Below are 26845 nucleotides of genomic sequence, written 5' to 3' on the forward strand. Positions count from 1 at the left end.
CCTATTCACAAAAAGCAGGACAAGTCTAACGTGGCCAAATGCTGACCCATCAGTCTACACTTCATCATCAGCAAAGTGATAGAAGGAATGCTATTGAGTGAATTCCTCACTGATGTTTGGTTTAGGTTCCACGAGTGACATTCAGTCCCCGATCTCATTACAGCCTTGGTTCAAGCATGGATAATAGATTGGAACTCAGGAGGTGAGCACGACTACACTTGATATCAAGACAGCAAGAGCAAAATTGGAGTCAATAGGAATCAGGGAAATCTCTCCACTGATTGGAGTAATATCTACCCTGGGTCTACAGCTCCAGCCAGCAGCTTCATTAATGACTGTCCTCCTGCCAAAAGGTCAGGGCTGGGAATGGTCACTGACAAGTGAACAATGTTCAGCACCATTCACAACATCTCAGGTACTGACACAGACCATATACAGCAAGACTCACGTGGGATCCTGGTTGAGAAGGTAAGGTATGATAAGAATAACAATAATAAGGTTGAAGATCTGAGATGCCTCAAGAGGGGCCTCTTGGTTCGAGATCGGTCAAAAGAATCGACAAATGCGGTCTATTCAAAAAGCAAGGGTCATTAGTTTATTGAATTAAGGTACCCTGACGTAATTCTGTCCAGCAACACAGAGATTGAAGCTTCTGTGTTCCTTGGTGAAGCTGCACAATTACATTTGAAAATTACACATTATTTTTTTAATAATAGTACAGCATAAATCACAAGAAAGACCAATCACATATCATGAGGTGACATGATTTACAGCAAGTTAATCCAATGATATTTCCTGGGAAAGAGTTCTTCGTTACAAAAATGTCCAATCAACTGTGATATGGTGATGTGATTGAAGACAGGCTAATCCAATGGTATTTTCTTTAAGAAGGAGATCTTATTTATGTAAATTGTCATGCCATGTAACAGTTCAAGGTTAGTTAATTGTGTCATTATTCTTCTTATGAAAACTCTATTGTCCTCTTATCTTTGAACTGCAACGTAATTCTGCAAATCAGCAGTATGTTCAGCAGTATGGTTCACAGGCCATTTTATAGTATTCTTTTAAATCAAGAAACCATTTTGTTGTGATAAAAATCTACATATTTTTGTTGCTTAAATGCAAATTTTAGATCCTCAGGGTAAGGGAAGCTACAGGGCAAATTGGAGCCAAAAGTGGACTTGGCTTTGTAACAGGAAGTAAATGATTGGTAAAAACGTTTGATGATTGGATTTGTGTATGAAGCTTGTGTTCAGCAGTGCACTGCAGGGTTCAGTGCTGGCCCTTTGCTACACATAGCGTACATTAATGATTTGCAAATGTATACGTACGTTACTTCACTTGTCAATGTGAGACACCCAACCTCCAGTCAGTGACTGTAAACTACAGCTTTGTACAGTCAGTTAAGTGTTAGCGAAAATTACACCAAACTTTATTAAATCATTTGTTTTATTGATAAGGTCAGAAGTCACATGACACTAGGTTATAATCCAACAGGTTTACTTGAATCACAAGGTTTTGGAGAGCTACTCCTTCATCAGATCAAGGCAGGTGACGTTTTATTCATAAGCAGATGATAGCTGATTAAAATTTTACAGTTTCAAAACAAATCACTTGATGAAATACAATTCTCCATGGAATATGGAAACACTTGTTGAAAATCTTCTACATGGTTGACAGTCATGTACACTTTTTTTGTAGAGGAAATTCAGAATAAAACCTTATGTGGTACCATTTCATTGATTCAGAATTTTTTTCTTCAAATAATTATTTCAGATGCTGTTGCTTGCATTCAATAATAGCCAATACATAATTCTAATTATAACAAAGGTTGAACACAAATGTAAATGTCATGTTTAACTCATCTGCCTCTTGCTGAAGCAGTCCTTGTGTTCATTCTTGGTCCATTACAGGAAAAGGGCAAACAACTAATTTGCCAGAAACCAACGAGTGTCGAAGTGTTCCAGGCTGCATGAAAGAACCATCTCACATGCTAGAGAACCAAGCTAAATGGCACATATTACACAGAAAAAATCCCATCTTTGCAAGTTTAAGAGTTGATTGTTTCAAACATTTGAGAAACAAACAAAACCAGAATACATCGTTTGGTGGCAGTGAGTATCTATGACCAAGTCGAAACCACTTTAAATTAACAATACCACAGGTTTGGAAAATCAACCCACATTCGTGCCAGAAGGGAAGCATCTTGAATTGTACAGAAATGAAAAAACAGAAACATGGGCTGACAGAATGATGAATGTACTGCTGGAGCTCACAATGAATTAGGAAGCTGATTATATCTTAGAGGCATTCGAAACATTTAAACCAAAGCACAAACTGCCATTCAGTGGCTTCCTGAAAGGCACTAGCAACAGTGAGAGAGCCGAGATGCTTCCTTGACTTGATTCAATACACAAGCACCTTCATATTAAATGTGTCAGAACACACAGCAAACCTGTGGGAGGTGTTGTATGCTAAATGTCAGAGCTGCCTGACAGAAGTGCAAAGAAATTCCAGAAGGTAATATGCAAGTAGTTCTGTCTATTATACAACAACAGAAAGAAAACTGTCCCTCTCCAAATAGATGCTTATACCAAGGAGATAGAGAGAGATACAAGGGGGAAAGACAACAGCATTGACATCCAAAGCTCCATCCTCAGATACTCCAAAAGAAAGGAACACTTTCATGGGCCTAAGAATTTCCATGTTGATGTCCCTGTAAGGAAGGTCATCGTGGAGAGTGATGAATGAAGCAAACCCACAAAAAAGCAGCTGCAAGATGCCTGATGTTATTCTTGAGGTCTCAGAGTGACAATTCCAATCTGAAAGACAAGGCCAGGAATAGAAATGGAGCTGGCACATACCTGGTTCTCAGTTGTTGCTACAGGTGAAACATGGACTAGAAAATCAATGTGGAAAGACTCATCACTTTGTGAAGATGACGCTGCCCTGAACCTGAATCAGATTAGAATCAGATTAGAGATGAGATCGACAAAGTCAAGGAGTTACAGATGCTTCCTGAGCAAGAGATCCAGAGATCACCTGGTCAGGTCCAGCAATCACAGCCAGCAGTACAGCTGCAGCATGGTGACTCAGTGGTTAGCACTGCTGCCTCACAGCGCCACGGTCTCATGTTCGATTCCAGCCTCAGGCAACTGCATGGAGCTTGCACATTCTCCCGGTGTCTGCGTGGGTTTCCTCTGGGTGCTCCAGTTTCCTCCCATAATCCAAAGATGTGCATGTTAGGTGAATTGGCCATGCTAAATTGTCCATAATGTTCAGGGATCTAGAGGGTAGGTACATTAATCAGGGGTAAATGTAGGGGAATGAGTCTGGGTGGGTTACTCTCCGGAGGGTCGGTGCCGACTTGTGGGCTGAAGGGCCTGCTTCCACACTCTAGGGATTTTAATTCTTAAAAAAATGACAGCTCAGTGAAAAACAGGGTTCCCACTGACTGGATCCAGAATAATTGCGCCCAACACAATACATGAAGATCACTTGGAATGGAGAAGTGGAAGCTCAGAGTCATAAAGTTGTGTACTGGACAGGCATCTACAAAGACATTGAAAATATAGTGTCTCCATGCAATGTATACCAGGACGAGAAAAACAGCCAATAGAAAGAGAGGATGATAGCTGCTGACGTACCATCCAGATCATGGCACGCTGTGGGAACTGGTTTGTTCACACACAATCAAGAATCAGAGCTCATAATTCAGGATGGCTACTTCAAGTTTAACCCTTTGATGGAATAGGTATAAGACTCACAGCAATGATCTCAGTAAAACAATTTTAGGGGCTTGCTGAGCAAGGGATCGCTGAAAGATTAATATCAGAGAATGATATCCAATTCCCAATCACAAAGTTGAAGGATTTCACTGAATAGTATGGGTTCAACATCATTACCTTCACATCAAGATGTAACTAGATGATCAACAGAATCCCCTGTGAAATGCTGAGACAAAGGGAGACACAAACTTGACCTTATGCTCACTTTGATCCACACCCCTCAAAACTTACATAGAGCCAAGGGGAGGTGATGGCCCACTGGTATTATCACTAGACTGTTAATCTCACAACCCAGGCAATGCTGTGGGACCCAGGTTCAAATCCCATCTTGGCAGTTGGTGGGATTTGAAATCAATAAATATTTGAAATTAAGAGTCTAATGATGACCGTGAATCGATTGTCAATTGGCAGAAAAACATCTGGTTCACTAATGTCCTTTACAGAAGGAATCTGCCATCCTTGCCTGGTCTGGCCTCCATTTGACCCTGGACTCACACCAATATGGTTGACTCCTCATGCTCTCTGGGCAATTAGGGCTGGGCAATAAATGTAGACCTCGCTAGAGACATCCTCATCCTGTGATTGAAAATAAGCCAACTGTGGAGTTGTTGAATGGAAGAAGGTGTAAGATCACTCTTTAATCTAACTACATTCTCCAGGTGACCAGGAGGAAGATGGACAACAATTCACTGGAGTAGAAGAAAGAGGAGGTCTACATTTAAACAAATATGCTCAAACTGAGCTGCGCTGTTTCTGGACAAACTATACTTATACAGGGACCAGTCACAAATGCCTGGAGTTAAGCAAAACTGTCACTAATGCTGAGGTAGCAAGGTCATGCAAAATGTTGAGTGAAATTAGTGAGCAAATAAGAAAAGACTGAGTCCATATTCAACCTCCACCAGAGCTGGAAACATGGAAAAGACCATCAACAATCCCAGAAATGTCACTATCCAGGGAGTGAAGATGAACAGGATCACCAGAAAGAACATAGCATGAGCAATAGTGAGCACAATTCTGAACAACATGGAAACTTGGAGCAGGACGTGTCCATTCTGCCCTTCCAGCCTGCTGTACTATTCAATATTATCATGGCTGAACATTTATTGCAATGTCGCATTCCCACTTTTTCCTTTCGGTGCCTTTAAAAAGTGGGAATGTATCTCCATGCACAATAATACCTGGGCAACATCCCGGCATCTCATCACTGAGAGCAACAAAAACTAAATCTCCAAGTTGGAGACACAATGAGGTACCTCAGCGATACCATTCATTTCCAAATATCCACTGACAGTCTTCCTTCGTTTGGAAATGGTAATGACTGGAATTGGTCACACTGGGACTCCTGTTGTGAGCAGAGATTCCAGGAGCTGATCTTTGACTGAATTTAACTAAATTGTTGAAACTGAGGTGAAATGGAATATCTTGTTTTTAATCTTTCAGACATTCAGCATCATGGATTAGGTCCTCATTGAGGGTACTGGTCATCTGTGACTGTCACTGGGGTTGGGATGTTGTTATGAGCCCACAGGAAGCAGTTTGGCCTCAACTGTGTCTTTATTCAATTGACTGTAAGGTGGATCCTACGATAAGAGCCTCATGGTGGAGGTCACATGACAATGGAAAGCCTGGAGGTACATGAGCACAGCATTACCTCTGTACTTCCCAAAGAGATGCTCACTCTAATATCTTTGCTGAAATTGGAAAGAATCGAATCAAAATCTGCAGTAAGTAGCTGGAAGTAGATGGATTGTGGGGAGATAGATTGTAGGTAGCTGTCTGCATCTGACAAATAAAAATCCTCTTAATGCAGTGATGTAAATGTGAAGCAGAGCACATTCTCTGCCTCTGGATCCAACACTGCTCACTTCAAATCAATCCTTGATCAAAAGATGGGATGAATATGTTTTATCCTCATGCCCTGCTGTAGTCCCAGTCTACCAGTTGCATCCTTTTGGATGAGACCAGCTTGATCAGTAGTGCTGCTGCCCAGTCAGTCTTGGTGGTGTACATTGAAATGTCCCACCCAAAATACGTTCAATGCCCCTGCCATACTCAATGTTTTCACCAAATACTGTTCATTAACTGGCAGGGCGGGGGGAACGAGGGGGGAAGGATGGTGCATGGTAGGGCCACTAGACCACCCACCCACCAAGATGAACCCAATGCAAACCTACAACCACAGCTGTCAACAGGTAACCATATTCCAGCCACAGGTTTCAGACTCCAAGCAGTAAAAACCCACAGGGGAATTCAAGATTTTGAATGGACTTACAATAGACATTGAGAGGTTGTTTCAACTGGATGGGAAATCTAGAACATGGGGAGAGAGTTTCCGGAACAGAGAACAATCATTTAGGACCAGCAATGATTGTTAATTTGTTCACTGAAAGCGTTCGGCATCTTTGAAATTCTTGACCACCGAGGTCTGTGGATGAGACATCACTGAATACATTTAAGATTGACATACAGATATTTGAGTTCCTCTGAGAATTGCATGATCTGGGGAGTGAACAGGAAAGTTTAATTAAAGCTGATCACATTGAATGGCATTGTTGGTTTGATAGGCTTTATATTCTTCTCCTAATGTTATTTCTCATTTTTCAATGTCAATAACTGAAGCATTTTCAAACCACGATTGCCGGTTACAATATCACCAGAGATCTGCCAAAGAACATCTCACTCTCCAAACAGGAGAAAGCACAGAACACAATATGAAGTGAATCAATAACTGCTTCTGGTTTGGTTACAGCTGGATGGAGTTGGATAAGTCAGTGAAGAGGAATCAGGAATATTTTATTGGAGAGGAATTCTTTTGTTCACAGAGGGAACAACTGAAACAACTGAATGACATCATTTACTAATTAGACATTTCATTACTGACATCATTTATTCCAGCCCAAGATGTGAATTATTTTAAAGATGGGAACCAATTGAACATGCCAGAAATCTTCCCATTCAATCTTTCCCAAAGTCCTTTCTTTGCGGCTTTGCCTTTGTATTCGGTTGGTAACAGCTCCTCGTTCCTGGCTATTTTTGCCATGATCTCAGCCTGTTGTTTGACTGTATTCAGTGACTGGATCCTCTCCCTGAACCCAGGCTTTGCCTCCTCTTTCTCAGATTGAATCAGCAGATCAATGTATTCTGGGGTTGACAATGGGTTTGGTCTCAGAGCTATTTCCTCAAGTCTTAAAATGCACTGAGACGATGTTTCAATCAACTCCAACACTACATCCTGCACATCCTCTAACTCCTGCTGAAGTTTCTTCATGATTTTCTGTTGTGTCATCTTTTCACCAGATGCTTTCTCATACTTTTCCTTCAGCTCTGCGTATGTTTTTTTCTCCTTTTTGGTTTCATATTTAAATCTGTACTTTTGATTGAAATGAACAGACCAGATACATTTACCTGGACAGACTGTGCAGTATCCATGCTGGTTCATTGCTGCACATCCTATTTTACCATCATCATTAGGAATGCCACAGGGATAGTGACAGGTGATGAAGCATTTCTGACAGTTGGTTATGTAATTACCGCTCCCACTGATATCGATCTTCACTGGAACTGTGCTTTCTACCTCATACTCAAAATCTTTATTGGCTTCCAGATCGAGCTGATGTTGGTTCAAAGCTTGTTGTGTCTTCCTGATCTCCTCCAGTTTGGTCAAACCCATTTGGATTTGTGGCTGTAATCCCTCTATCGCAGCCTCCAGCTGCTGACGCTCCCTCAGGACCTCCTTTGTCAAACGTAAACTCTTTGTTTCCATTTTGCTCAGAGCTGAAAAGAATTTCCTCATACTGTTTGATCCCATCTTCCAGAACATTGCATCAAAGGTATCGCTATCTTCCTCCTCCTCACTGCTATCATCAGGGCCCCTCTTGTTGACAGAGTTACCAGGAGTTGGTCTTTGAGCAAATATGGCTGAATTGTTGAACTTGAAGTGAACTGGGAAACCTTTTTTATCTTTGGGACACGGTACCTCAGCAACATTGATGGCCTCCAGAACAGGGGGAACCTGCCCATCAGCGAATGTCACCAGGATTCGGATGTTCTCTGCAATATCTTTACCAAAAATGGAAAGAATTGAATCAAAGACATATTTCTGTGTCGGGGTCAGACGAGCCAAAGAGGCCTGAGCAACAAAACACACGGCATCGATCTGGTCGACACCACCTGGGGAAGTGAAGAACTCTCGGATCTGATCAGTGAGCAATTTATCTCGGGTTATCCCCCTGGTGTCTCCGAATCCTGGAGTGTCGATGATAGTGAGAGAGTAATCAATCTGGAATCCTGCTCGATGGTGCAGTTCATAGGCAGTGATTGATGATGTCTGACTTTCAGCCTGGGATCTTCCTGTCCCTTCATTGATTAATTTGTATCTGAAGTTGTCCTCCCATCCCACACCCAGGATGTAGTTGACCATCCCATTGATGAGGGTTGTTTTTCCTGCTCCTGTTGCTCCAAGAACCATGATTGTCCTCACACTGTGTTTTCCAGTGGGTTTTCCAAAGGAGCATTTTATATGGTGTCCAGCCTCATCAAGTACCTTCTTCTGTGAGGGCAGTGTGTAAATGGGAGGGTTCCCCCTGGCTGTTAATGTACATTCTCTGAGAAGTTTCACAGCCAGTCTCTTTGGCTGATTCTCTGTTTGTATTAAACCCTCCTCACTTGGTTCACTCGAACCTCCTTCTCCACAGTCAGCAGACACCCGCACTCTGTAGGTGGTGTTGGGTATCAATCCCTCTAAAGTATAACAACATTCATTGTCTGTTGTCTTTATTTCCTCCCACAGTGCATTCTCTGTGCTGGAGAGACCTGCCTTTCCTTCTCTATATTCGATCCTGTACTGAACAATATTAACACCAGCTCCAATCTCAGTTGGCCTGTCCCAGGTGAGTGATACATCACACCAGTAAAGCTGGGATGGTAAAGGTTTACCAGGTGGGCTTGTAGGACGTGTGGTGACCTGGGAACTCTCACTGGCCTTGCTGACCCCTGCCTTGGTCACTGCTCTGTATTGGAATTGATATTCCTGATGTGGCTGTAACCCAGGAATTGTGATGGATTCAGATTTATCAGGAGTATCCACAGTTTTCCATTCCTCCTGCTGGATGCTTCGGTATTCCACCCTGTACCCAACAGTCTCCCCAGCACCATGTCTCGGTGGCTGTAATTGGAGAGTCACACTGTCATGTGATGTTCCACTGACCACAGGTCTCTCCGGCTGTGATGGGGGTGTGAAGCAGTGATTCACCACAAACCCTCCCCCATACAGGTAAATCGATGCTCCCACATTACTGTCATCCTGCACAGAAGCAACAATGAACTTTGTTTTCCCTTGTGCTCTGTTCGCTGTGGCAAAATCCAGGAATAGGTGAGACAGCTCCCTCATCTTCTGGGATACAGACTCTGAGTGAAACCACTGATGGTTGTGATGTTCTGCACTGACCTGGTTAGCAGGATCTGGTACCTGCATTTTCTCAGCTGTGTGAGACTGCAGGTAGCTGTCTGCTTCTGACAGATAGAAATCCTCTTGCTGCAGGGATGTGAGTGTGAGGCAGACCACATTCTCTGTCTCTGGATCCAACACTTCACGATCCAACTCACTCCTTGATTTCACTGTGTGAATATCTTTCAATATCATGAGATATGATCTCACCACATTCATTTCCCGCTCCTTGTCATCCAGCCATTTGCTTAGTGCCTGGTGTTTGAATGGTGACTGTTCCTTGTTCTTCAGAATATTCACCAGTGACCCTTCCTCCTCCCCACCTCCACGGATAGATGGTAACACGCTGGATAAAGCTTTCTGGAAAACCAGCCTGTATTCCCGACATATCTCTCGGAATTTCAGTATCTTGCCCCTGATCTCTGGAAATTGAACAGTGACACTGTCTCTCATCATATCATTACATCTGATCACCGTCTCACTGAGCTGCTCCAGCACAGACTGGCAGTCATTGAGCAATCCGATACTTATGTCCCGTACCAGCTGAGCAGCTTTGGAGTCCAGTTTGTTGAGTGGGTAGAGCCAGACCCTCATGGGCACTGCGTGCTCTCCATCATCTCCCAGTAACTTTGGGAGGGTTGTGTAGATTTTGACAGCATCTTGGAATGTGGTGGGATTGTTTTCCAGGAAGAAATCCCCATGAAATGCGCAGCTGAATTTCTGGGCATTGGATATTTGTTCCTCTGCCATTTCTAGGGAGACCTGACCCTCGATTGCAATAGTCGGAATCATGTTAACTATCCCCTTAAGGTGACCCTGAATGTCCTGCAGGTTCTCTGTTGCAGAGACCTCTTGATCAAACACAAAGAAAGCCTGAGCCCCGTACAGCACTGCTGTAACCACGTGAGTTGCTGTCCCCTCATCAAACACATTCGGATGGGTTATATTCTGCAGCCCCAAGTGGCTCATTGTCAGCTGCTCAAACCTGGTTGTTGCTCGGTACTGAAGGGTGACTCGGGCTTGTTGCCTCGATTTCTTTGTGTCATTGAGATATTTCGCTGATCCTGCCACTTCCACCAAGCCGCACAAGAAACTTGCTTTCAATGATCCATCCACATTCAGTGCAGAGGCTTTTGTATCAGTGGAGTCGGATGCAATGATATGAAACTCGGTGTTCCGCTGAGATCGTACATGAGGTTGCAATTTCTCTAATTCCCACAGTGTGATCCCTACAGAAAGAACAATTCAAATTACAGTAATATTGATAGGAACATGGTAACTTAAAAGGAGGAGAATATGTACTATGCACAGCAGGTCATATAGTTTCCATATGTTTATTTGCGTTTTACCTGTTCCAAAATTCAACAACGGCACGACAGAGTTGAAACAAAATTCTGAGGATCACGTGAATCTTATCGTGTACACTGGGAAATCACAAGGTGTGGATCACATGATCTGATAGAGATCAGTGTCGATTGCTCTACAGTTCGTTAGATTGTGTTACCTGGGATCAGACAGTCGGATCGGCAGTCGTACAGCATTCCCAGTTGGAAAGGACGGCCCAAAGTTGCCTGCTCTATCACCACTGTTTCTCCGTGACTCATGGTGTCACACGATCCAATCCAGTGTCACCGGTAATTGAAGATTGCAGCTCAATACCTGTCATACAGAGTCATATAAACTCAAATCAGAGCGTAGAACTTTCACAAACCAGGAACAACAGGCAATGTGGTCAGTGCCCTGACACGTTGTAGAAAATTGAGTGGGATTGCAAATCACCTTAAGAAATAAGTTGTGCAAGATGCTGCTCCTGAGAGAATATGGAAGATGCTGATGCCATCGATGGGCTATGCCATGCCACCTTCAAAGTGAAGATGTCCTCCATATGTTCATCCAAGATGGAAGACTAGAAACAAATTGTGGCTGTCCGAGCTGTTCCCTTTTTGAGGTATTTTCTGTGTCGGAGCTGACTTTCTCAAATTCGAAGAGCTGTAATTACTGTTTTATAAGCTGTTGCATTGTTTTGGAACTCTGGGACAAAAAAATCAAAACGATGGCACTTTAAAAAAGGAGGAAGGCAGACAAAGGTAGTGACCACATGGGGAGTTATTCAAACAGGGAAGAAAACCTACATGACTGTCTGACACGGCAGTGAATCTGCACAGCTACTGCCCCAGCTCTTTGATTTCAAGATTTTTCTGGACACCAGAGTTTGTCAAAGGAAAATGAACAAACAGTGATATTCACAGCTAACTTTGGAGAAACCTGTATGGCAGAGCTCACAGCAGGGAAGCAGCTAAGAGACTTTTTAAAGTGTCACCTTACTGTCTATTTTGTAAAGCTACAACAGTAAGTAGAGTGGGTTCTTCTTTGATTCTATGTTTGATTGAGAATTGTCTCTTGATTAAACTTTAAAAATATAAAACATAGATATGAAGTCAGCATGGATTAATGTTTTTATTTCGAGCAGGAGGACTGTGCTATTCTCTGGCTCTGTGGATTGTTAAGGAGCAGCGCTGGCCTTCAGTCAAATGATGTGCTTTTCCTGTCAGATGTGAGAGATGAGGGAGCGTTTCCATGTTACTGATAATGATGTCTGCAGGAAGTCTGTTTGGCTGTGAATCCTATCAAATTGCATGGATCGGTTGGAGCAGCAGTGAGAGGCAATGAGGAATGTACAGGAGCTGGGGGGGTGTGATGGATGGCAGTGAGAGGCAATGAGGAATGTACAGGAGCCGGGGGGGGGGTGTGATGGATGGCAGTGAGAGGCAATGAGGAATGTACAGCAGCTGGGGGGTGTGATGGATGGCAGTGAGAGGCAATGAGGAATGTACAGGAGCTGGGGGGGGTGTGATGGATGGCAGTGAGAGGCAATGAGGAATGTACAGGAGCCGGGGGGTGTGATGGATGGCAGTGAGAGGCAATGAGGAATGTACAGGAGCCGGGGGGTGTGATGGATGGCAGTGAGAGGCAATGAGGAATGTACAGGAGCTGGGGGGGGGGGGGTGTGATGGATGGCAGTGAGAGGCAATGAGGAATGTACAGGAGCCGGGGGGGGTGTGATGGATGGCAGTGAGAGGCAATGAGGAATGTACAGGAGCCGGGGGGGGTGTGATGGATGGCAGTGAGAGGCAATGAGGAATGTACAGGAGCCGGGGGGTGTGATGGATGGCAGTGAGAGGCAATGAGGAATGTACAGGAGCTGGGGGGGGGGGTGGGGTGTGATGGATGGCAGTGAGAGGCAATGAGGAATGTACAGGAGCCGGGTGGGGGTGCTGTGATGGATGGCAGTGAGAGGCAATGAGGAATGTACAGGAGCTGGGGGGGGGGTGTGATGGATGGCAGTGAGAGGCAATGAGGAATGTACAGGAGCTGGGGGGGGGGGTGTGATGGATGGCAGTGAGAGGCAATGAGGAATGTACAGGAGCTGGGGAGGGGCTGTGTGATGGACGGCAGTGAGAGGTAATGGGGAATGTACAGGAGCTGGGGAGGGGCTGTATGATGGACGGCAGTGAGAGGCAACGAGGAATGTACAGGAGCTGGGGAGGGGCTGTGTGATGGATGGCAGTGAGAGGCAATGAGGAATGTACAGGAGCCGGGGGGGGGGTGTGATGGATGGCAGTGAGAGGCAATGAGGAATGTACAGGAGCCGGGGGGGTGTGATGGATGGCAGTGAGAGGCAATGAGGAATGTACAGAAGCCGGGGGGGGGGGGGGGTGATGGATGGCAGTGAGAGGCAATGAGGAATGTACAGGAGCTGGGGGGGGGGGGGGTGATGGATGGCAGTGAGAGGCAATGAGGAATGTACAGAAGCCGGGGGGGGGGTGTGATGGATGGCAGTGAGAGGCAATGAGGAATGTACAGGAGCTGGGGGGGTGTGATGGATGGCAGTGAGAGGCAATGAGGAATGTACAGGAGCCGGGGGAGGGGGTGTGATGGATGGCAGTGAGAGGCAATGAGGAATGTACAGGAGCCGGGGGGGGGGGGTGTGATGGATGGCAGTGAGAGGCAATGAGGAATGTACAGGAGCTGGGGGGGGGGGTGTGATGGATGGCAGTGAGAGGCAATGAGGAATGTACAGGAGCTGGGGGGGGGGTGTGATGGATGGCAGTGAGAGGCAATGAGGAATGTACAGGAGCCGGGGGAGGGGGTGTGATGGATGGCAGTGAGAGGCAATGAGGAATGTACAGGAGCTGGGGGGGGGGTGTGATGGATGGCAGTGAGAGGCAATGAGGAATGTACAGGAGCCGGGGAGGGGGTGTGATGGATGGCAGTGAGAGGCAATGAGGAATGTACAGGAGCCGGGGGGGGGTGTGATGGATGGCAGTGAGAGGCAATGAGGAATGTACAGGAGCTGGGGAGGGGCTGTGTGATGGATGGCAGTGAGAGGCAATGAGGAATGTACAGGAGCTGGGGAGGGGCTGTGTGATGGACGGCAGTGAGAGGCAATGGGGAATGTACAGGAGCTGGGGAGGGGCTGTATGATGGACGGCAGTGAGAGGCAATGGGGAATGTACAGGAGTCGGGGGAGGGGCTGCGTGATGGATGGCAGTGAGAGGCAATGAGGAATGTACAGGAGCTGGGGGGGGGTGTGATGGATGGCAGTGAGAGGCAATGGGGAATGTACAGGAGCTGGGGGGGGGTGTGATGGATGGCAGTGATAGGCAATGAGGAATGTACAGGAGCTGGGGAGGTGTGATGGATGGCAGTGAGAGGCAATGGGGAATGTACAGGAGCTGGGGGGTGTGATGGATGGCAGTGAGAGGCAATGAGGAATGTACAGGAGCTGGGGGGGGGGGTGTGATGGATGGCAGTGAGAGGCAATGAGGAATGTACAGGAGCCGGGGGAGGGGCTGTGTGATGGATGGCAGTGAGAGGCAATGAGGAATGCACAGGAGCTGGAGGGGGGGTGTGATGGATGGCAGTGAGAGGCAATGAGGAATGTACAGGAGCCTGGGGGTGTGATGGATGGCAGTGAGAGGCAATGAGGAATGTACAGGAGCCGGGGCAGGGGGGGGTGTGATGGATGGCAGTGAGAGGCAATGAGGAATGTACAGGAGCCGGGGGGTGTGATGGATGGCAGTGAGAGGCAATGAGGAATGTACAGGAGCCGGGGGGTGTGATAGACGGCAGTGAGAGGCAATGGGGAATGTACAGAAACTGGGTGGGGGGGGGCTGTAATGGATGGCAGTGAGAGGCAATGAGGAATGTACAGGAGCCGGGTGGGGTGGCTGTAATGGATGGCAGTGAGAGGCAATGAGGAATGTACAGGAGCTGGGGAGGGGCTGTGTGATGGACGGCAGTGAGAGGTAATGGGGAATGTACAGGAGCTGGGGAGGGGCTGTATGATGGACGGCAGTGAGAGGCAACGAGGAATGTACAGGAGCTGGGGAGGGGCTGTGTGATGGATGGCAGTGAGAGGCAATGAGGAATGTACAGGAGCCGGGGGGGGGGTGTGATGGATGGCAGTGAGAGGCAATGAGGAATGTACAGGAGCCGGGGGGGTGTGATGGATGGCAGTGAGAGGCAATGAGGAATGTACAGAAGCCGGGGGGGGGGGGGTGATGGATGGCAGTGAGAGGCAATGAGGAATGTACAGGAGCTGGGGGGGGGGGGGTGATGGATGGCAGTGAGAGGCAATGAGGAATGTACAGAAGCCGGGGGGGGGGGTGTGATGGATGGCAGTGAGAGGCAATGAGGAATGTACAGGAGCTGGGGGGGTGTGATGGATGGCAGTGAGAGGCAATGAGGAATGTACAGGAGCCGGGGGAGGGGGTGTGATGGATGGCAGTGAGAGGCAATGAGGAATGTACAGGAGCCGGGGGGGGGGGTGTGATGGATGGCAGTGAGAGGCAATGAGGAATGTACAGGAGCTGGGGGGGGGGGTGTGATGGATGGCAGTGAGAGGCAATGAGGAATGTACAGGAGCTGGGGGGGGGGTGTGATGGATGGCAGTGAGAGGCAATGAGGAATGTACAGGAGCCGGGGGAGGGGGTGTGATGGATGGCAGTGAGAGGCAATGAGGAATGTACAGGAGCTGGGGGGGGGGTGTGATGGATGGCAGTGAGAGGCAATGAGGAATGTACAGGAGCCGGGGAGGGGCTGTGTGATGGATGGCAGTGAGAGGCAATGAGGAATGTACAGGAGCTGGGGAGGGGCTGTGTGATGGACGGCAGTGAGAGGCAATGGGGAATGTACAGGAGCTGGGGAGGGGCTGTATGATGGACGGCAGTGAGAGGCAATGGGGAATGTACAGGAGTCGGGGGAGGGGCTGCGTGATGGATGGCAGTGAGAGGCAATGAGGAATGTACAGGAGCTGGGGGGGGGTGTGATGGATGGCAGTGAGAGGCAATGGGGAATGTACAGGAGCTGGGGGGGGGTGTGATGGATGGCAGTGATAGGCAATGAGGAATGTACAGGAGCTGGGGAGGTGTGATGGATGGCAGTGAGAGGCAATGGGGAATGTACAGGAGCTGGGGGGTGTGATGGATGGCAGTGAGAGGCAATGAGGAATGTACAGGAGCTGGGGGGGGGGGTGTGATGGATGGCAGTGAGAGGCAATGAGGAATGTACAGGAGCCGGGGGAGGGGCTGTGTGATGGATGGCAGTGAGAGGCAATGAGGAATGCACAGGAGCTGGAGGGGGGGTGTGATGGATGGCAGTGAGAGGCAATGAGGAATGTACAGGAGCCTGGGGGTGTGATGGATGGCAGTGAGAGGCAATGAGGAATGTACAGGAGCCGGGGCAGGGGGGGGTGTGATGGATGGCAGTGAGAGGCAATGAGGAATGTACAGGAGCCGGGGGGTGTGATGGATGGCAGTGAGAGGCAATGAGGAATGTACAGGAGCCGGGGGGTGTGATAGACGGCAGTGAGAGGCAATGGGGAATGTACAGAAACTGGGTGGGGGGGGGCTGTAATGGATGGCAGTGAGAGGCAATGAGGAATGTACAGGAGCCGGGTGGGGTGGCTGTAATGGATGGCAGTGAGAGGCAATGAGGAATGTACAGGAGCCGGGTGGGGTGGCTGTGATGGATGGCAGTGAGAGGCAATGAGGAATGTACAGGAGCCGGGGGGTGTGATGGATGGCAGTGAGAGGCAATGAGGAATGTACAGGAGCTGGGGGGGGTGTGATGGATGGCAGTGAGAGGAAATGAGGAATGTACAGGAGCCGGGTGGGGTGGCTGTAATGGATGGCAGTGAGAGGCAATGAGGAATGTACAGGAGCCGGGTGGGGTGGCTGTGATGGATGGCAGTGAGAGGCAATGAGGAATGTACAGGAGCCGGATGGGGTGGCTGTGATGGATGGCAGTGAGAGGCAATGAGGAATGTACAGGAGCCAGGGGGTGTGATGGATGGCAGTGAGAGGCAATGAGGAATGTACAGGAGCCAGGGAGGTGTGATGGATGGCAGTGAGAGGCAATGAGGAATGTACAGGAGCCGGGTGGGGTGGCTGTAATGGATGGCAGTGAGAGGCAATGAGGAATGTACAGGAGCCGGGGGGTGTGATGGATGGCAGTGAGAGGCAATGAGGAATGTACAGGAGCCAGGGGGTGTGATGGATGGCAGTGAGAGGCAATGAGGAATGTACAGGAGCCAGGGAGGTGTGATGGATGGCAGTGAGAGGCAATGAGGAATGTACAGGAGCCGGGTGGGGTGGCTGTAATGGATGGCAGTGAGAGGCAATGAGGAATGTACTGGAGCCGGGGGGTGTGATGGATGGCAGTGAGAGGCAATGGGGAATGTACAGGAGCTGGGGGGGGGTGTGATGGATGGCAGTGAGAGGCAATGAGGAATGTACAGGAGCCGGGGGGGGTGTGATGGATGGCAGTGAGAGGCAATGAGGAATGTACAGGAGCCGGGGGGTGTGATGGATGGCAGTGAGAGGCAATGAGGAATGTACAGGAGCCGGGGGGGGTGTGATGGATGGCAGTGAGAGGCAATGAGGAATGTACAGGAGCCGGGGTGGTGTGATGGATGGCAGTGAGAGGCAATGAGGAATGTACAGGAGCCGGGGGGGTGTGATAGACGGCAGTGAGAGGCAATGGGGAATGTACAGAAGCTGGGTGGGGGGGGGCTGTAATGGATGGCAGTGAGAGGCAATGAGGAATGTACAGGAGCCGGGGGGGGGGGGTGTGATGGATGGCAGTGAGAGGCAATGAGGAATGTACAGGAGCTGGGGAGGGGCTGTGTGATGGATGGCAGTGAGAGGCAATGAGAAATGTACAGGAGCTGGGGAGGGGCTGTGTGATGGACGGCAGTGAGAGGTAATGGGGAATGTACAGGAGCTGGGGAGGGGCTGTATGATGGACGGCAGTGAGAGGCAACGAGGAATGTACAGGAGCTGGGGAGGGGCTGTGTGATGGATGGCAGTGAGAGGCAATGAGGAATGTACAGGAGCCGGGGGGGGGGTGTGATGGATGGCAGTGAGAGGCAATGAGGAATGTACAGGAGCCGGGGGGGCGGTGTGATGGATGGCAGTGAGAGGCAATGAGGAATGTACAGGAGCCGGGGGAGGGGGGGGGTGTGATGGATGGCAGTGAGAGGCAATGAGGAATGTACAGGAGCCGGGGGGGGGGTGTGATGGATGGCAGTGAGAGGCAATGAGGAATGCACAGGAGCTGGGGGGGGGGGTGTGATGGATGGCAGTGAGAGGCAATGAGGAATGTACAGGAGCTGGGGGGGGGGTGTGATGGATGGCAGTGAGAGGCAATGAGGAATGTACAGAAGCCGGGGGGTGTGATGGATGGCAGTGAGAGGCAATGAGGAATGTACAGGAGCCAGGGAGGTGTGATGGATGGCAGTGAGAGGCAATGAGGAATGTACAGGAGCCAGGGAGGTGTGATGGATGGCAGTGAGAGGCAATGAGGAATGTACAGGAGCCGGGGGGAAGGGCGGGGTGTGATGGATGGCAGTGAGAGGCAATGAGGAATGTACAGGAGCCGGGTGGGGGGGCTGTGATGGATGGCAGTGAGAGGCAATGAGGAATGTACAGGAGCCGGGGGGGGGGGGCTGTGATGGATGGCAGTGAGAGGCAATGAGGAATGTACAGGAGCCGGGTGGGGGGGCTGTGATGGATGGCAGTGAGAGGCAATGAGGAATTCACAGGAGCCGGGGGGTGTGATGGATGGCAGTGAGAGGCAATGGGGAATGTACAGGAGCCGGGTGGGGTGGCTGTGATGGATGGCAGTGAGAGGCAATGAGGAATGTACAGGAGCCGGGGGGGTGTGATGGATGGCAGTGAGAGGCAATGAGGAATGTACAGGAGCCGGGTGGGGTGGCTGTGATGGATGGCAGTGAGAGGCAATGAGGAATGTACAGGAGCCGGGTGGGGGGGCTGTGATGGATGGCAGTGAGAGGCAATGAGGAATGTACAGGAGCCAGGTGGGGGACTGTGATGGATGGCAGTGAGAGGCAATGAGGAATGTACAGGAGCCGGGGGGGTGTGATGGATGGCAGTGAGAGGCAATGAGGAATGTACAGGAGCCGGGTGGGGGGGCTGTGATGGATGGCAGTGAGAGGCAATGAGGAATGTACAGGAGTCAGGGGGGTGTGATGGATGGCAGTGAGAGGCAATGAGGAATGTACAGGAGTCAGGGGGGTGTGATGGATGGCAGTGAGAGGCAATGAGGAATGTACAGGAGTCAGGGGGGTGTGATGGATGGCAGTGAGAGGCAATGAGGAACGTACAGGAGCCGGGGTGGTGTGATGGATGGCAGTGAGAGGCAATGAGGAATGTACAGGAGACGGGGGGTGTGATGGATGGCAGTGAGAGACAATGAGGAATGTACAGGAGCCGGGGGGGTGTGATGGATGGCAGTGAGAGGCAATGAGGTAGAGAAAAGGATGAGATTCTGAGGAGAGAATCTAGGAAGTTAGGCCAGAATTTTTGAAAAAAGGTTCTTGAGGATTGTCATATCTGCATGACTTTCAGTGCCATGAGCTGGTGACAATAGGAATAAGGGATAAAGCAGATGGATGGGTGGTTAAGGAGCAAGTGCAGGGGAGAAAGGTTCGCATTTTTCTGGGGTAGAAGTGACCTGTACAAGAAGGACAGATTGCACCTGAATTGGAAAGGAACTAATATACTGGCAGGGAGATTTTCTAGAGCTGTTCAGGAAGATTTAAACTAGTCAGGTCAGGGGGTGCGACCCAAGGAGATAGTGAGGAAAGAGATCCAATCTGAGACTGGTGCCGTTGGGAAGAGGAGCAAGTCAGGGCAGGTAGGAAAACAACAGAGGTAGGACTGATAAATTAGATTAGATTAGATTAGATTAGATTACTTACAGTGTGGAAACAGGCCCTTCGGCCCAACCAGTCCACACCGACCCGCCGAAGCGCACCCACCCATACCCATACCCCTACATTTACCCCTGCATCTAACACTACGGGCAATTTAGCATGGCCAATTCACCTAACCTGCACATTTTTGGATTGTGGGAGGAAACCGGAGCACCCGGAGGAAACCCACGCAGACACGGGGAGAATGTGCAAACTCCACACAGTCAGTCGCCTGAGGCAGGAACTGAACCCGGGTCTCTGGCGCTGTGAGGCAGCAGTGCTAACCACTGTGCCACCGTGCCGCCCACTGAAACTGCATTTGTTTCAATGCAAGAGGCCTAACAGGGAAAGCAGACAAACTCAGGGCATGGCTGGGAACATGGGATTGGAATACAGCAACTACAGAAATGTGGCTCAGGGATAAGCAGGACTGGCAGCTTTGTGTTCCAGGGTATAAATGCTATAGGATGGATAGAAGGGGAGAGGGCTGCAAGAGAGGAGAAAGAGTGGTGTTTTTGATAAGGGGCAACATTATGGCTACACTTACAGAGGATATTCTGAGGAATACGTCAGGAAAGTGATTTGGGTGGAACTGAGAAATAAGAAAGGGATGACCATCTGATTGGGATTGTACTATGGACCCCCTCCCCCTCAATAGTCAGCAGGAAATTGCGAAACAAATTAATAAGGAGATCTCAGTTAGCTGTAAGAATAGTAGGGTAGTTATGGTAGGGGATTTTAACTTTCCAAGCATAGACTGGGACTGCCATAGAGCTAAGGACTTGGATGAAGAGGAATTTATTAAGTGTGTTCAAGAAAATGTTTTGATTCAGTGTGTGGATGTACCCACCAGAGAAGATGAAAAACCTGCCTTATTCTTGGGAAATAAGGCAGGGCAGGTGACTGAGGTGTCAGTGAGGGAGCACTTTGGGGCCATTGATCATAATTCTATTAGTTTTAAAATAGTGAAGGAAAAGGAGAGATCAGATGTAATTGTCAAAGTTCGAAGGAAAGTCAATTTTGAAGGTATTAGAAGTTGATTTAAACCAGATATTTGCAGGTAAAGAGACAAATGGAAAATGGGAAACATTTAAAAATGAGATAACGAGAGTCCAGGGACAGTATGTTCCTGTTCAGGTAAAAGACAACATCTTGAAAAATATCCATATTCCAGTAGAGGAGGTGTTGGATGGTTTAAGATACATAAATATGGATAAATCTCTGAGAACTGATCAGGTGTACCCTAGAACTCTGTGGGAAGTTAAGGAAGTGATTGCTGGGCCTCTTGCTGAGGTATTTTTATCATCAATAGCCACAGGTGAGATGCCGGAAGACTGAAGCTTGGCTGACGTGATACAAACTGTTTTAAAAAGGTGTAAGGAACAACCAGGGAATGAAAGACCAGTGAGCCTGATGTCGGTGGTGGGCAAGTTGTTGGAGGGAATGCTGAGGGACAGAATTTACATGTATTTGGAAAGGCAAGTTCTGTTTAGGGATAGTCATCCTTTGTGCGTGGGAAATCGAGTCTCACTAACTTGATTGAATTTTTTAAAGAAGTAACAAAGGGGATTGATGAGGGCAGAGCAGTGGATGTGATCCATATGGACTTCAGTCAGGCATTTGACAAGGTTCCCCATGGGAGACTGGTTAGCAAGGTTAGATCTCATGGGATATAGGGAGATCCAGCCATTTGGATACAGAACTGGCTTGAAGGTAGAAGACAGAGGGTGGTGCTGGAGGGTTGCTTTTCAGACTGGAGGCATGTGACCAGTGGAATGCCACAAGGATTGGTGCTGGCTCCACTGCTTTTCGTCATTTATCTCAGTGATCTGGATGTGAACATAGGAGGTATAGTTAGTAAGTTTGCAGATTTCACCAAAATTGGAGGTATGCTGGTCAGGGAAGAAGGTTACCTCAGATTACAACAGAATCTTGATCGGATGGGCCAATGGGCTGAGGAGTGGCAGATGGAGTTGAATTTAGATAAATGTGAGGTCCTGCATTTTGGAAAAGTAAAACAGGGCAGGACCTAATGGTAAGGTCCTGGGGAGTGTTACTGAACAAAGAGATCTCACAGCGCGAGGGATCCGGGTTTGATTCTGGCCTCGGGTGACTGTCTGTATGGAGTTTGCACATTCTCCCCGTGTCTGCGTGGGTTTACTGTGGGTGCTCCGGTTTCCTCCCACAGTCCAAAAGATATACAGTGTACAATTCTGGACTCCAGGCTAAAAGAAGGATGTTGTGAAACTTGAAAGATTGACAAAGATGTTGCCAATGCTCGAATGTTTGAGCTATGGGGTGGCTGTTTTCCCTGGAGCGTCAGAGGCTGAGGGATTACCTTACAGAGGTTTGAGCTATAGCGTCATAGAGTCATAGAGATGTACAGCATGGAAACAGACCCTTCGGTCCAACCCGTCCATGCCGACCAGTAATCCCAACCCAATCTAGTCCCACCTGCCAGCACCTGGCCCATATCCCTCCAAACCCTTCCTATTCATATACCCATCCAGATGCCTTTTAACTGTTGTAATTGTACCAGCCTCCACCACATCCTCTGGCAGCTCATTCCATACCCGTACCACACTCTGTGTGAAAAAGTTGCCCCTTAGATCTCTTTTATATCTTTCCCCTCTCACCCTAAACCTTGGCCCTCTAGTTCTGTACTCCCCCCGCCCAAGTGAAAAGTCTTTGTTTATTTATCCTATCCATGCCCCTCATGATTTTGTAACCCTCTATAAGGTCACCCCTCAGCCTCCAGTGCTCCAGGGAAAAAAACCCTAGCTTAATCAACCTCTCCCAAGAGCTCAAATTCTCCAACCCTGGCAACATCCTTGTAAATCTTTTCTGAACCCTTTCAAGTTTCACAACATCTTTCCGATAGGTAGGAGACCAGAATTGCATGCAATATTCCAACATTGGCCTAACCAAAGGAAAGCAAACCAAACACCTTCTTCATTGTCCTGTCTGTTTCCGTGCTGTACATCTCTATGCCTCTATGATTCTATAGCTCAAACCTGCGACTCCACTTTCAAGGAGCTATGAACCTGCACTCCAAGGTCTGTTTGTTCAGCAACACTCCCGAGGAGCTCACCATTATATAGTGTGTAAGTCCTGCTAAGATTTGCTTTTCCAAAATGCAGCACCTCACATTTATCTAAATTAAACTCCATTTGCCACTTCTCAATCCACTGCCCCATCTGATCAAGATCCCATTGCAATCTGAGGTAACCTTCTTCACTGTCCACTACATTTCCAATTTTGGTGTCATCTGTAAACTTACTAACTGTACCTCTTATGCTCACATCCAAATCATTTATATAAATGATGAAAAGTAGTGGACCCAGCACCGATCCTTGTGGCACTTCACTGGTCACAGGCCTCCAGTCTGAAAAACAACCCTCCACCACTACCCTCTGTCTTCTACCTTTGAGCCAGTTCTGTATCCAAATGGCTAGTTCTCCCTGTATTCCATGAGATCTGACCTTGCTAATCAGTGTCCCATTGGGAACCTTGTCAAATGCCTTACTGAAGTCCACATAGATCACATCTACCGCTCTGCCCTCATCAATCCTCTTTGTTACTTATTCAGAAAACTCAATCAAGTTTGTGAGACATGATTTCCCACGCACAAAGCCATGTTGACTATCCCTAATCAGTCCTTGCCTTTCCAAATATATGTATATCCTGTCCCTCAGGATTCCCTCCAACAACTTACCCACCACCGAAGTCAGGCTCACCAGTCTTTAGTTCCCTGGCTTGTCCTTACCACCTTTCTTAAACAGTGGCACCATGTTTGCCAACCTCCAGTCTTCCGGCACCTCACCTTTGACTATCGATGATAAAATTATCTCAGTAAGAGGCCCGGCAATCACTTCCCTAGCTTCCCACAGAGTTCTAGGGTACACCTGATCAGGTCGTGAGGTTTTATCCACTTTTATGCATTTCAAGACATCCAGCACTTCCTCCTCTTAATATGGACATTTTTCAAGATGTCACCATCTATTTCCCTAAATTCTGTATCTTCCATGTCTTTTTTCACAGTAAATACTGATGCAAAATACTCGTTTAGTATCTTCCCCCATCTCCTGCGGCTTCACACAAAGGCCGCCCTGCTGACCTTTGAGGGACCCTATTCTCTCCTTAGTTACCCTTTGTCCTATAGGGAGGGGCTGTTTTCCCTGGAATGTCAGAGGCTGAGGGGTGATCTTATAGAGGTTTGTAAAATCATGAGGGGCATGGATAGGGTAAACAGACAAAGTCTTTTTCCCAGGGTGGGGAATCCAAAATTAGACAGCACAGGTTTAAGGTGAGAGGGGAAAGATTTAAAAGGGATCAAAGGGGCAATTTCTTCACACACAGGGTGGTGTATGTACGGAATGAGCTGCCAGAGGGAGTGGTAGAGGTGGGTGCAATTACGTTTAAAGGGCATCTGGATGCAATGGTTTAGAGAGATATTGGCCAAATGTTGGCAAATGGGACTAGATTTATCTCGGATATCTGGATGCCATGATCTATGCTGTACATCTCTATGATTCGGGGAATCTCTGTTGTGTGGCCCTGACAGATCTAGCAACTCAACCTGGGCTTCCATGAGGAGATGTAGCCATCAGCCGTCGTTAAACTACATCTGACCACAATCTGTGAGCTCCTGGCCCAGCGAATCCCCACTGGACTGGAGGAGTGACCCTAGTTTTAAAGAGATCTGCCAAGAGCATTTACAAATATGAGGTGTCAGCCTGGGGAAGTAATGCTGCAAGAGAACTGAGACGCTAAACAGCCTGAGACAGATTGAAGTGATCCCATAACCGACAGATCAAATCCAAACTCTGACCACATCCTGTTGGAAATGCTAGTGGACACTTAAACAGCCCACAATAAAAGAAGATTCCCAAAGTCTTCAAACCCTGACTGGATAATAATCCACAGACCCTGGCTAATGCACTGGGACTTGGGTTTGAATTTCAACAGTGTAAATGATAAAATGTAAATGTAATTCAGAAATCTGGAATTAATGGCTATGAACAAGGAACAAGATGAGGCCACTCGGCCTTATGCACCTGCTCCATCTGAGGAACCATCCTTTTAACACCCACCCAGCCAAGTCCCCTCAAGAACCTATCTTTCAATTACATCACTCAACTCCATAGAATTCGGGGTCGAGAGTGTGGAGCTGAAAAAACACATCAGGTCAGGCAGCATCCAAGGAGCAGGAGAATGAACGTTTCGGGTAAGAGCCCTTCATCAGGAATGAGGCTGGGAGCCTCGGGGGGGGGGGGGTGGAGAGATCAATGGGAGGGGGTGGGGCTTGGGGAGAAGGTAACTGAGAGTGTAATCGGTGGATGGAGGTGGGGGTAATGATGATAGGTCAGAAAGGATTGTGGAGTGGATAGGTGGGAAGGACGATGGACAGGAAGGATGGTGCTGAGCTGTAAGGTTGGAACTGGGGTAAGGTGTGGCGAGGGGAAATGCGGATATTGGTGAAGACCACATTGATGCTGTGAGATTGGAGGGTCCCAAAGCGAAAGATGAGGTGTTCTTCCTCCAGGTGTCAGGTGGTTTGGGTGTGGCGATGGGGGAGGCCCAGGACTTGCATGTCCTCGGCGGAGAGGGAGGGGGAGTTGAAGTGTTCAGCCACGAGGCAGTGGGGTTGGTTGGTGCAGGTGTCTCCAAGATGTTCTCTAAAGTCCTCTGCAAGTAGTAGGCGCCCTGTCTCCCCAGTGTAGAGGAGACCACATTGGGAGCAACAGATATAGTAAGTGACATGTGTGTAAGTGCAGGTAAAGCTCTGATGGATGTCGAAGGCTCCTTTGGGGCATTGGACGGAGGTGAGGGGGGAGGTGTGGGCACAGGTTTTGCAATCCTGGTGAAGGAGAGGGTGGGTCGGTCGGGGGCGTGTACCTGACAACAGATGCGCAAAGGGAATTGTCTTTATGAAAAGCGGGTAGGGGTGGGGATGGAAATATATCTCTGTGGTGGGGTCCGTTTGCAGGTGGCGGAAATGGCAGAGGATGATGTGATGTGTACGGGATGGAAGGTGAGGACCAGGGGGTTCTATCCTTGTTGCAGTTGGAGGGCAGAGGTACAGGAAGTGCCCCAGAGGGCATCATCAACCATGTGGGAGGGAAATTGTGGTCATTGAAGAAGGAGGCCATCTGGTGTGTTCTGTGGTGGAGCAGGAGGCGGAGGAATTGGGAATACAGGATAGCAATTTTACAGGAGGTAGGGTGGGAGATGGTGTAGTCCAGGTAGAGGTGGGAGTCAGTGGGTTTGGAGAAGATGTCTGTGTTGAGTCAGTCACTGTTGATGGAGATGGAGAGATCCAAGAAGAGGAGGGAGGTGTCTGAGATGGTCCTGGTGAACTTCAGGTCAGAGTGGAATGTGTTGGTGAAGTTGATGAACTGTTCAACCCCCTCACGGGAACACAAGGTGGCGCCAGTGCAACCATCAATATAGCGGAGGAAACGTTGGGAGCGGTGCCGGTGGAACTGTGGAAGATAGACTATTCCACATAAACAACAAAGAGACCGGCATAGCTGGGGCGCATGTGGGTGCCCATGGCCACCCCTTTCATCTGGAGGAAGTGGGAGGATTCGAAGGAGAAATTATTGAGGGTGAGGACTAGTTCAGCCAAACAAATGTGAGTGTCAGTGAAGCGGTACTGATGGGGACGCTGGGAGAGGAAGAACGGAGGGCTTGGAGGCCCTGGTCATGGCAGATGGAGGTGTATAGGGACTGGATGTCCATGGTGAAGATGAGGCATTGGGGGCCAGGGAAACGAATGTCCTGGAGGAGGCAGAGGGCATGGGTGGTGTCCCGAATGTATGTGGGGAGTTTCTGGATCGGCGGTATAGGACAGTATCAAGGTTGGTGGAGGTTAGTTCGGTGGAACAGGAGCAGGCCGAGACGATGGGTCGGCCAGGGTAGTCAGGCTTGTGGATCTTGGGTAGGAGACAGAACCATGAGGTGCAGGGTTCCCGAACCTTGAGGTTGGAAACTGTGGGTAAGAGGTCCTCTGAGGTGATGAGGTAGTGTATGGTCTGGCAGATGATGGTTTGGTGTTGGGAGGTGAGCTCATGGTCAAGGGGGCAATAGGAGGAGGTGTCTTTGAATTGGCGCCTGGCTTCAGCGGTGTAGAGGTCAGTCTGCCAAACTACCACTGCACCCCCTTTATCCACTGGTTTGATGGTGAAGTTGAGGTTGGAACGGAGGGAGTAGAGGGCTATGTGTTGCTAGGGTGAGAAGTTGGAGTGGGGGGGGGTAGACAGGTTAAGGTGATCAATGTACCAGCAGCAGTTTGAAATAAAAAGATCAATGAGGTCTTCTCTACAT

At 48.5% G+C, this 26845-nt stretch overlaps 1 protein-coding gene across 6 annotated transcripts in view; it reads right to left on the minus strand.

Moving 5' to 3' along the window:
- Nucleotides 1-556: 556 nt before the first annotated feature.
- The window catches only part of LOC148140860 (uncharacterized), a 36092-nt gene continuing 9803 nt past the window's right edge, over nt 557-26845 (minus strand). For 4 of the 6 annotated variants that reach the window (XM_087979609.1, XM_087979610.1, XM_087979615.1 and 1 more), the window contains 2 exons: nt 10742-10896; nt 557-10466 (listed from right to left, as the gene is read on the minus strand). In XM_087979609.1, coding sequence (XP_087835735.1) covers nt 6700-10466; nt 10742-10841 — 3867 coding nt within the window. In that variant the 5' untranslated portion in view covers nt 10842-10896 and the 3' untranslated portion in view covers nt 557-6699. Of the gene's footprint in view, nt 10467-10741; nt 10897-11016; nt 11269-26845 lie in introns of all 6 variants that reach the window. The other 2 variants (XM_087979614.1, XM_087979612.1) reach the window with 1 other exon arrangement.

The sequence above is a fragment of the Chiloscyllium plagiosum genome, unplaced genomic scaffold, assembly GCF_037043375.1.
Source record: "Chiloscyllium plagiosum isolate Xiang-an unplaced genomic scaffold, Cpla_swu_hap1 HiC_scaffold_35, whole genome shotgun sequence".
Classification (NCBI taxonomy): domain Eukaryota; kingdom Metazoa; phylum Chordata; class Chondrichthyes; order Orectolobiformes; family Hemiscylliidae; genus Chiloscyllium; species Chiloscyllium plagiosum.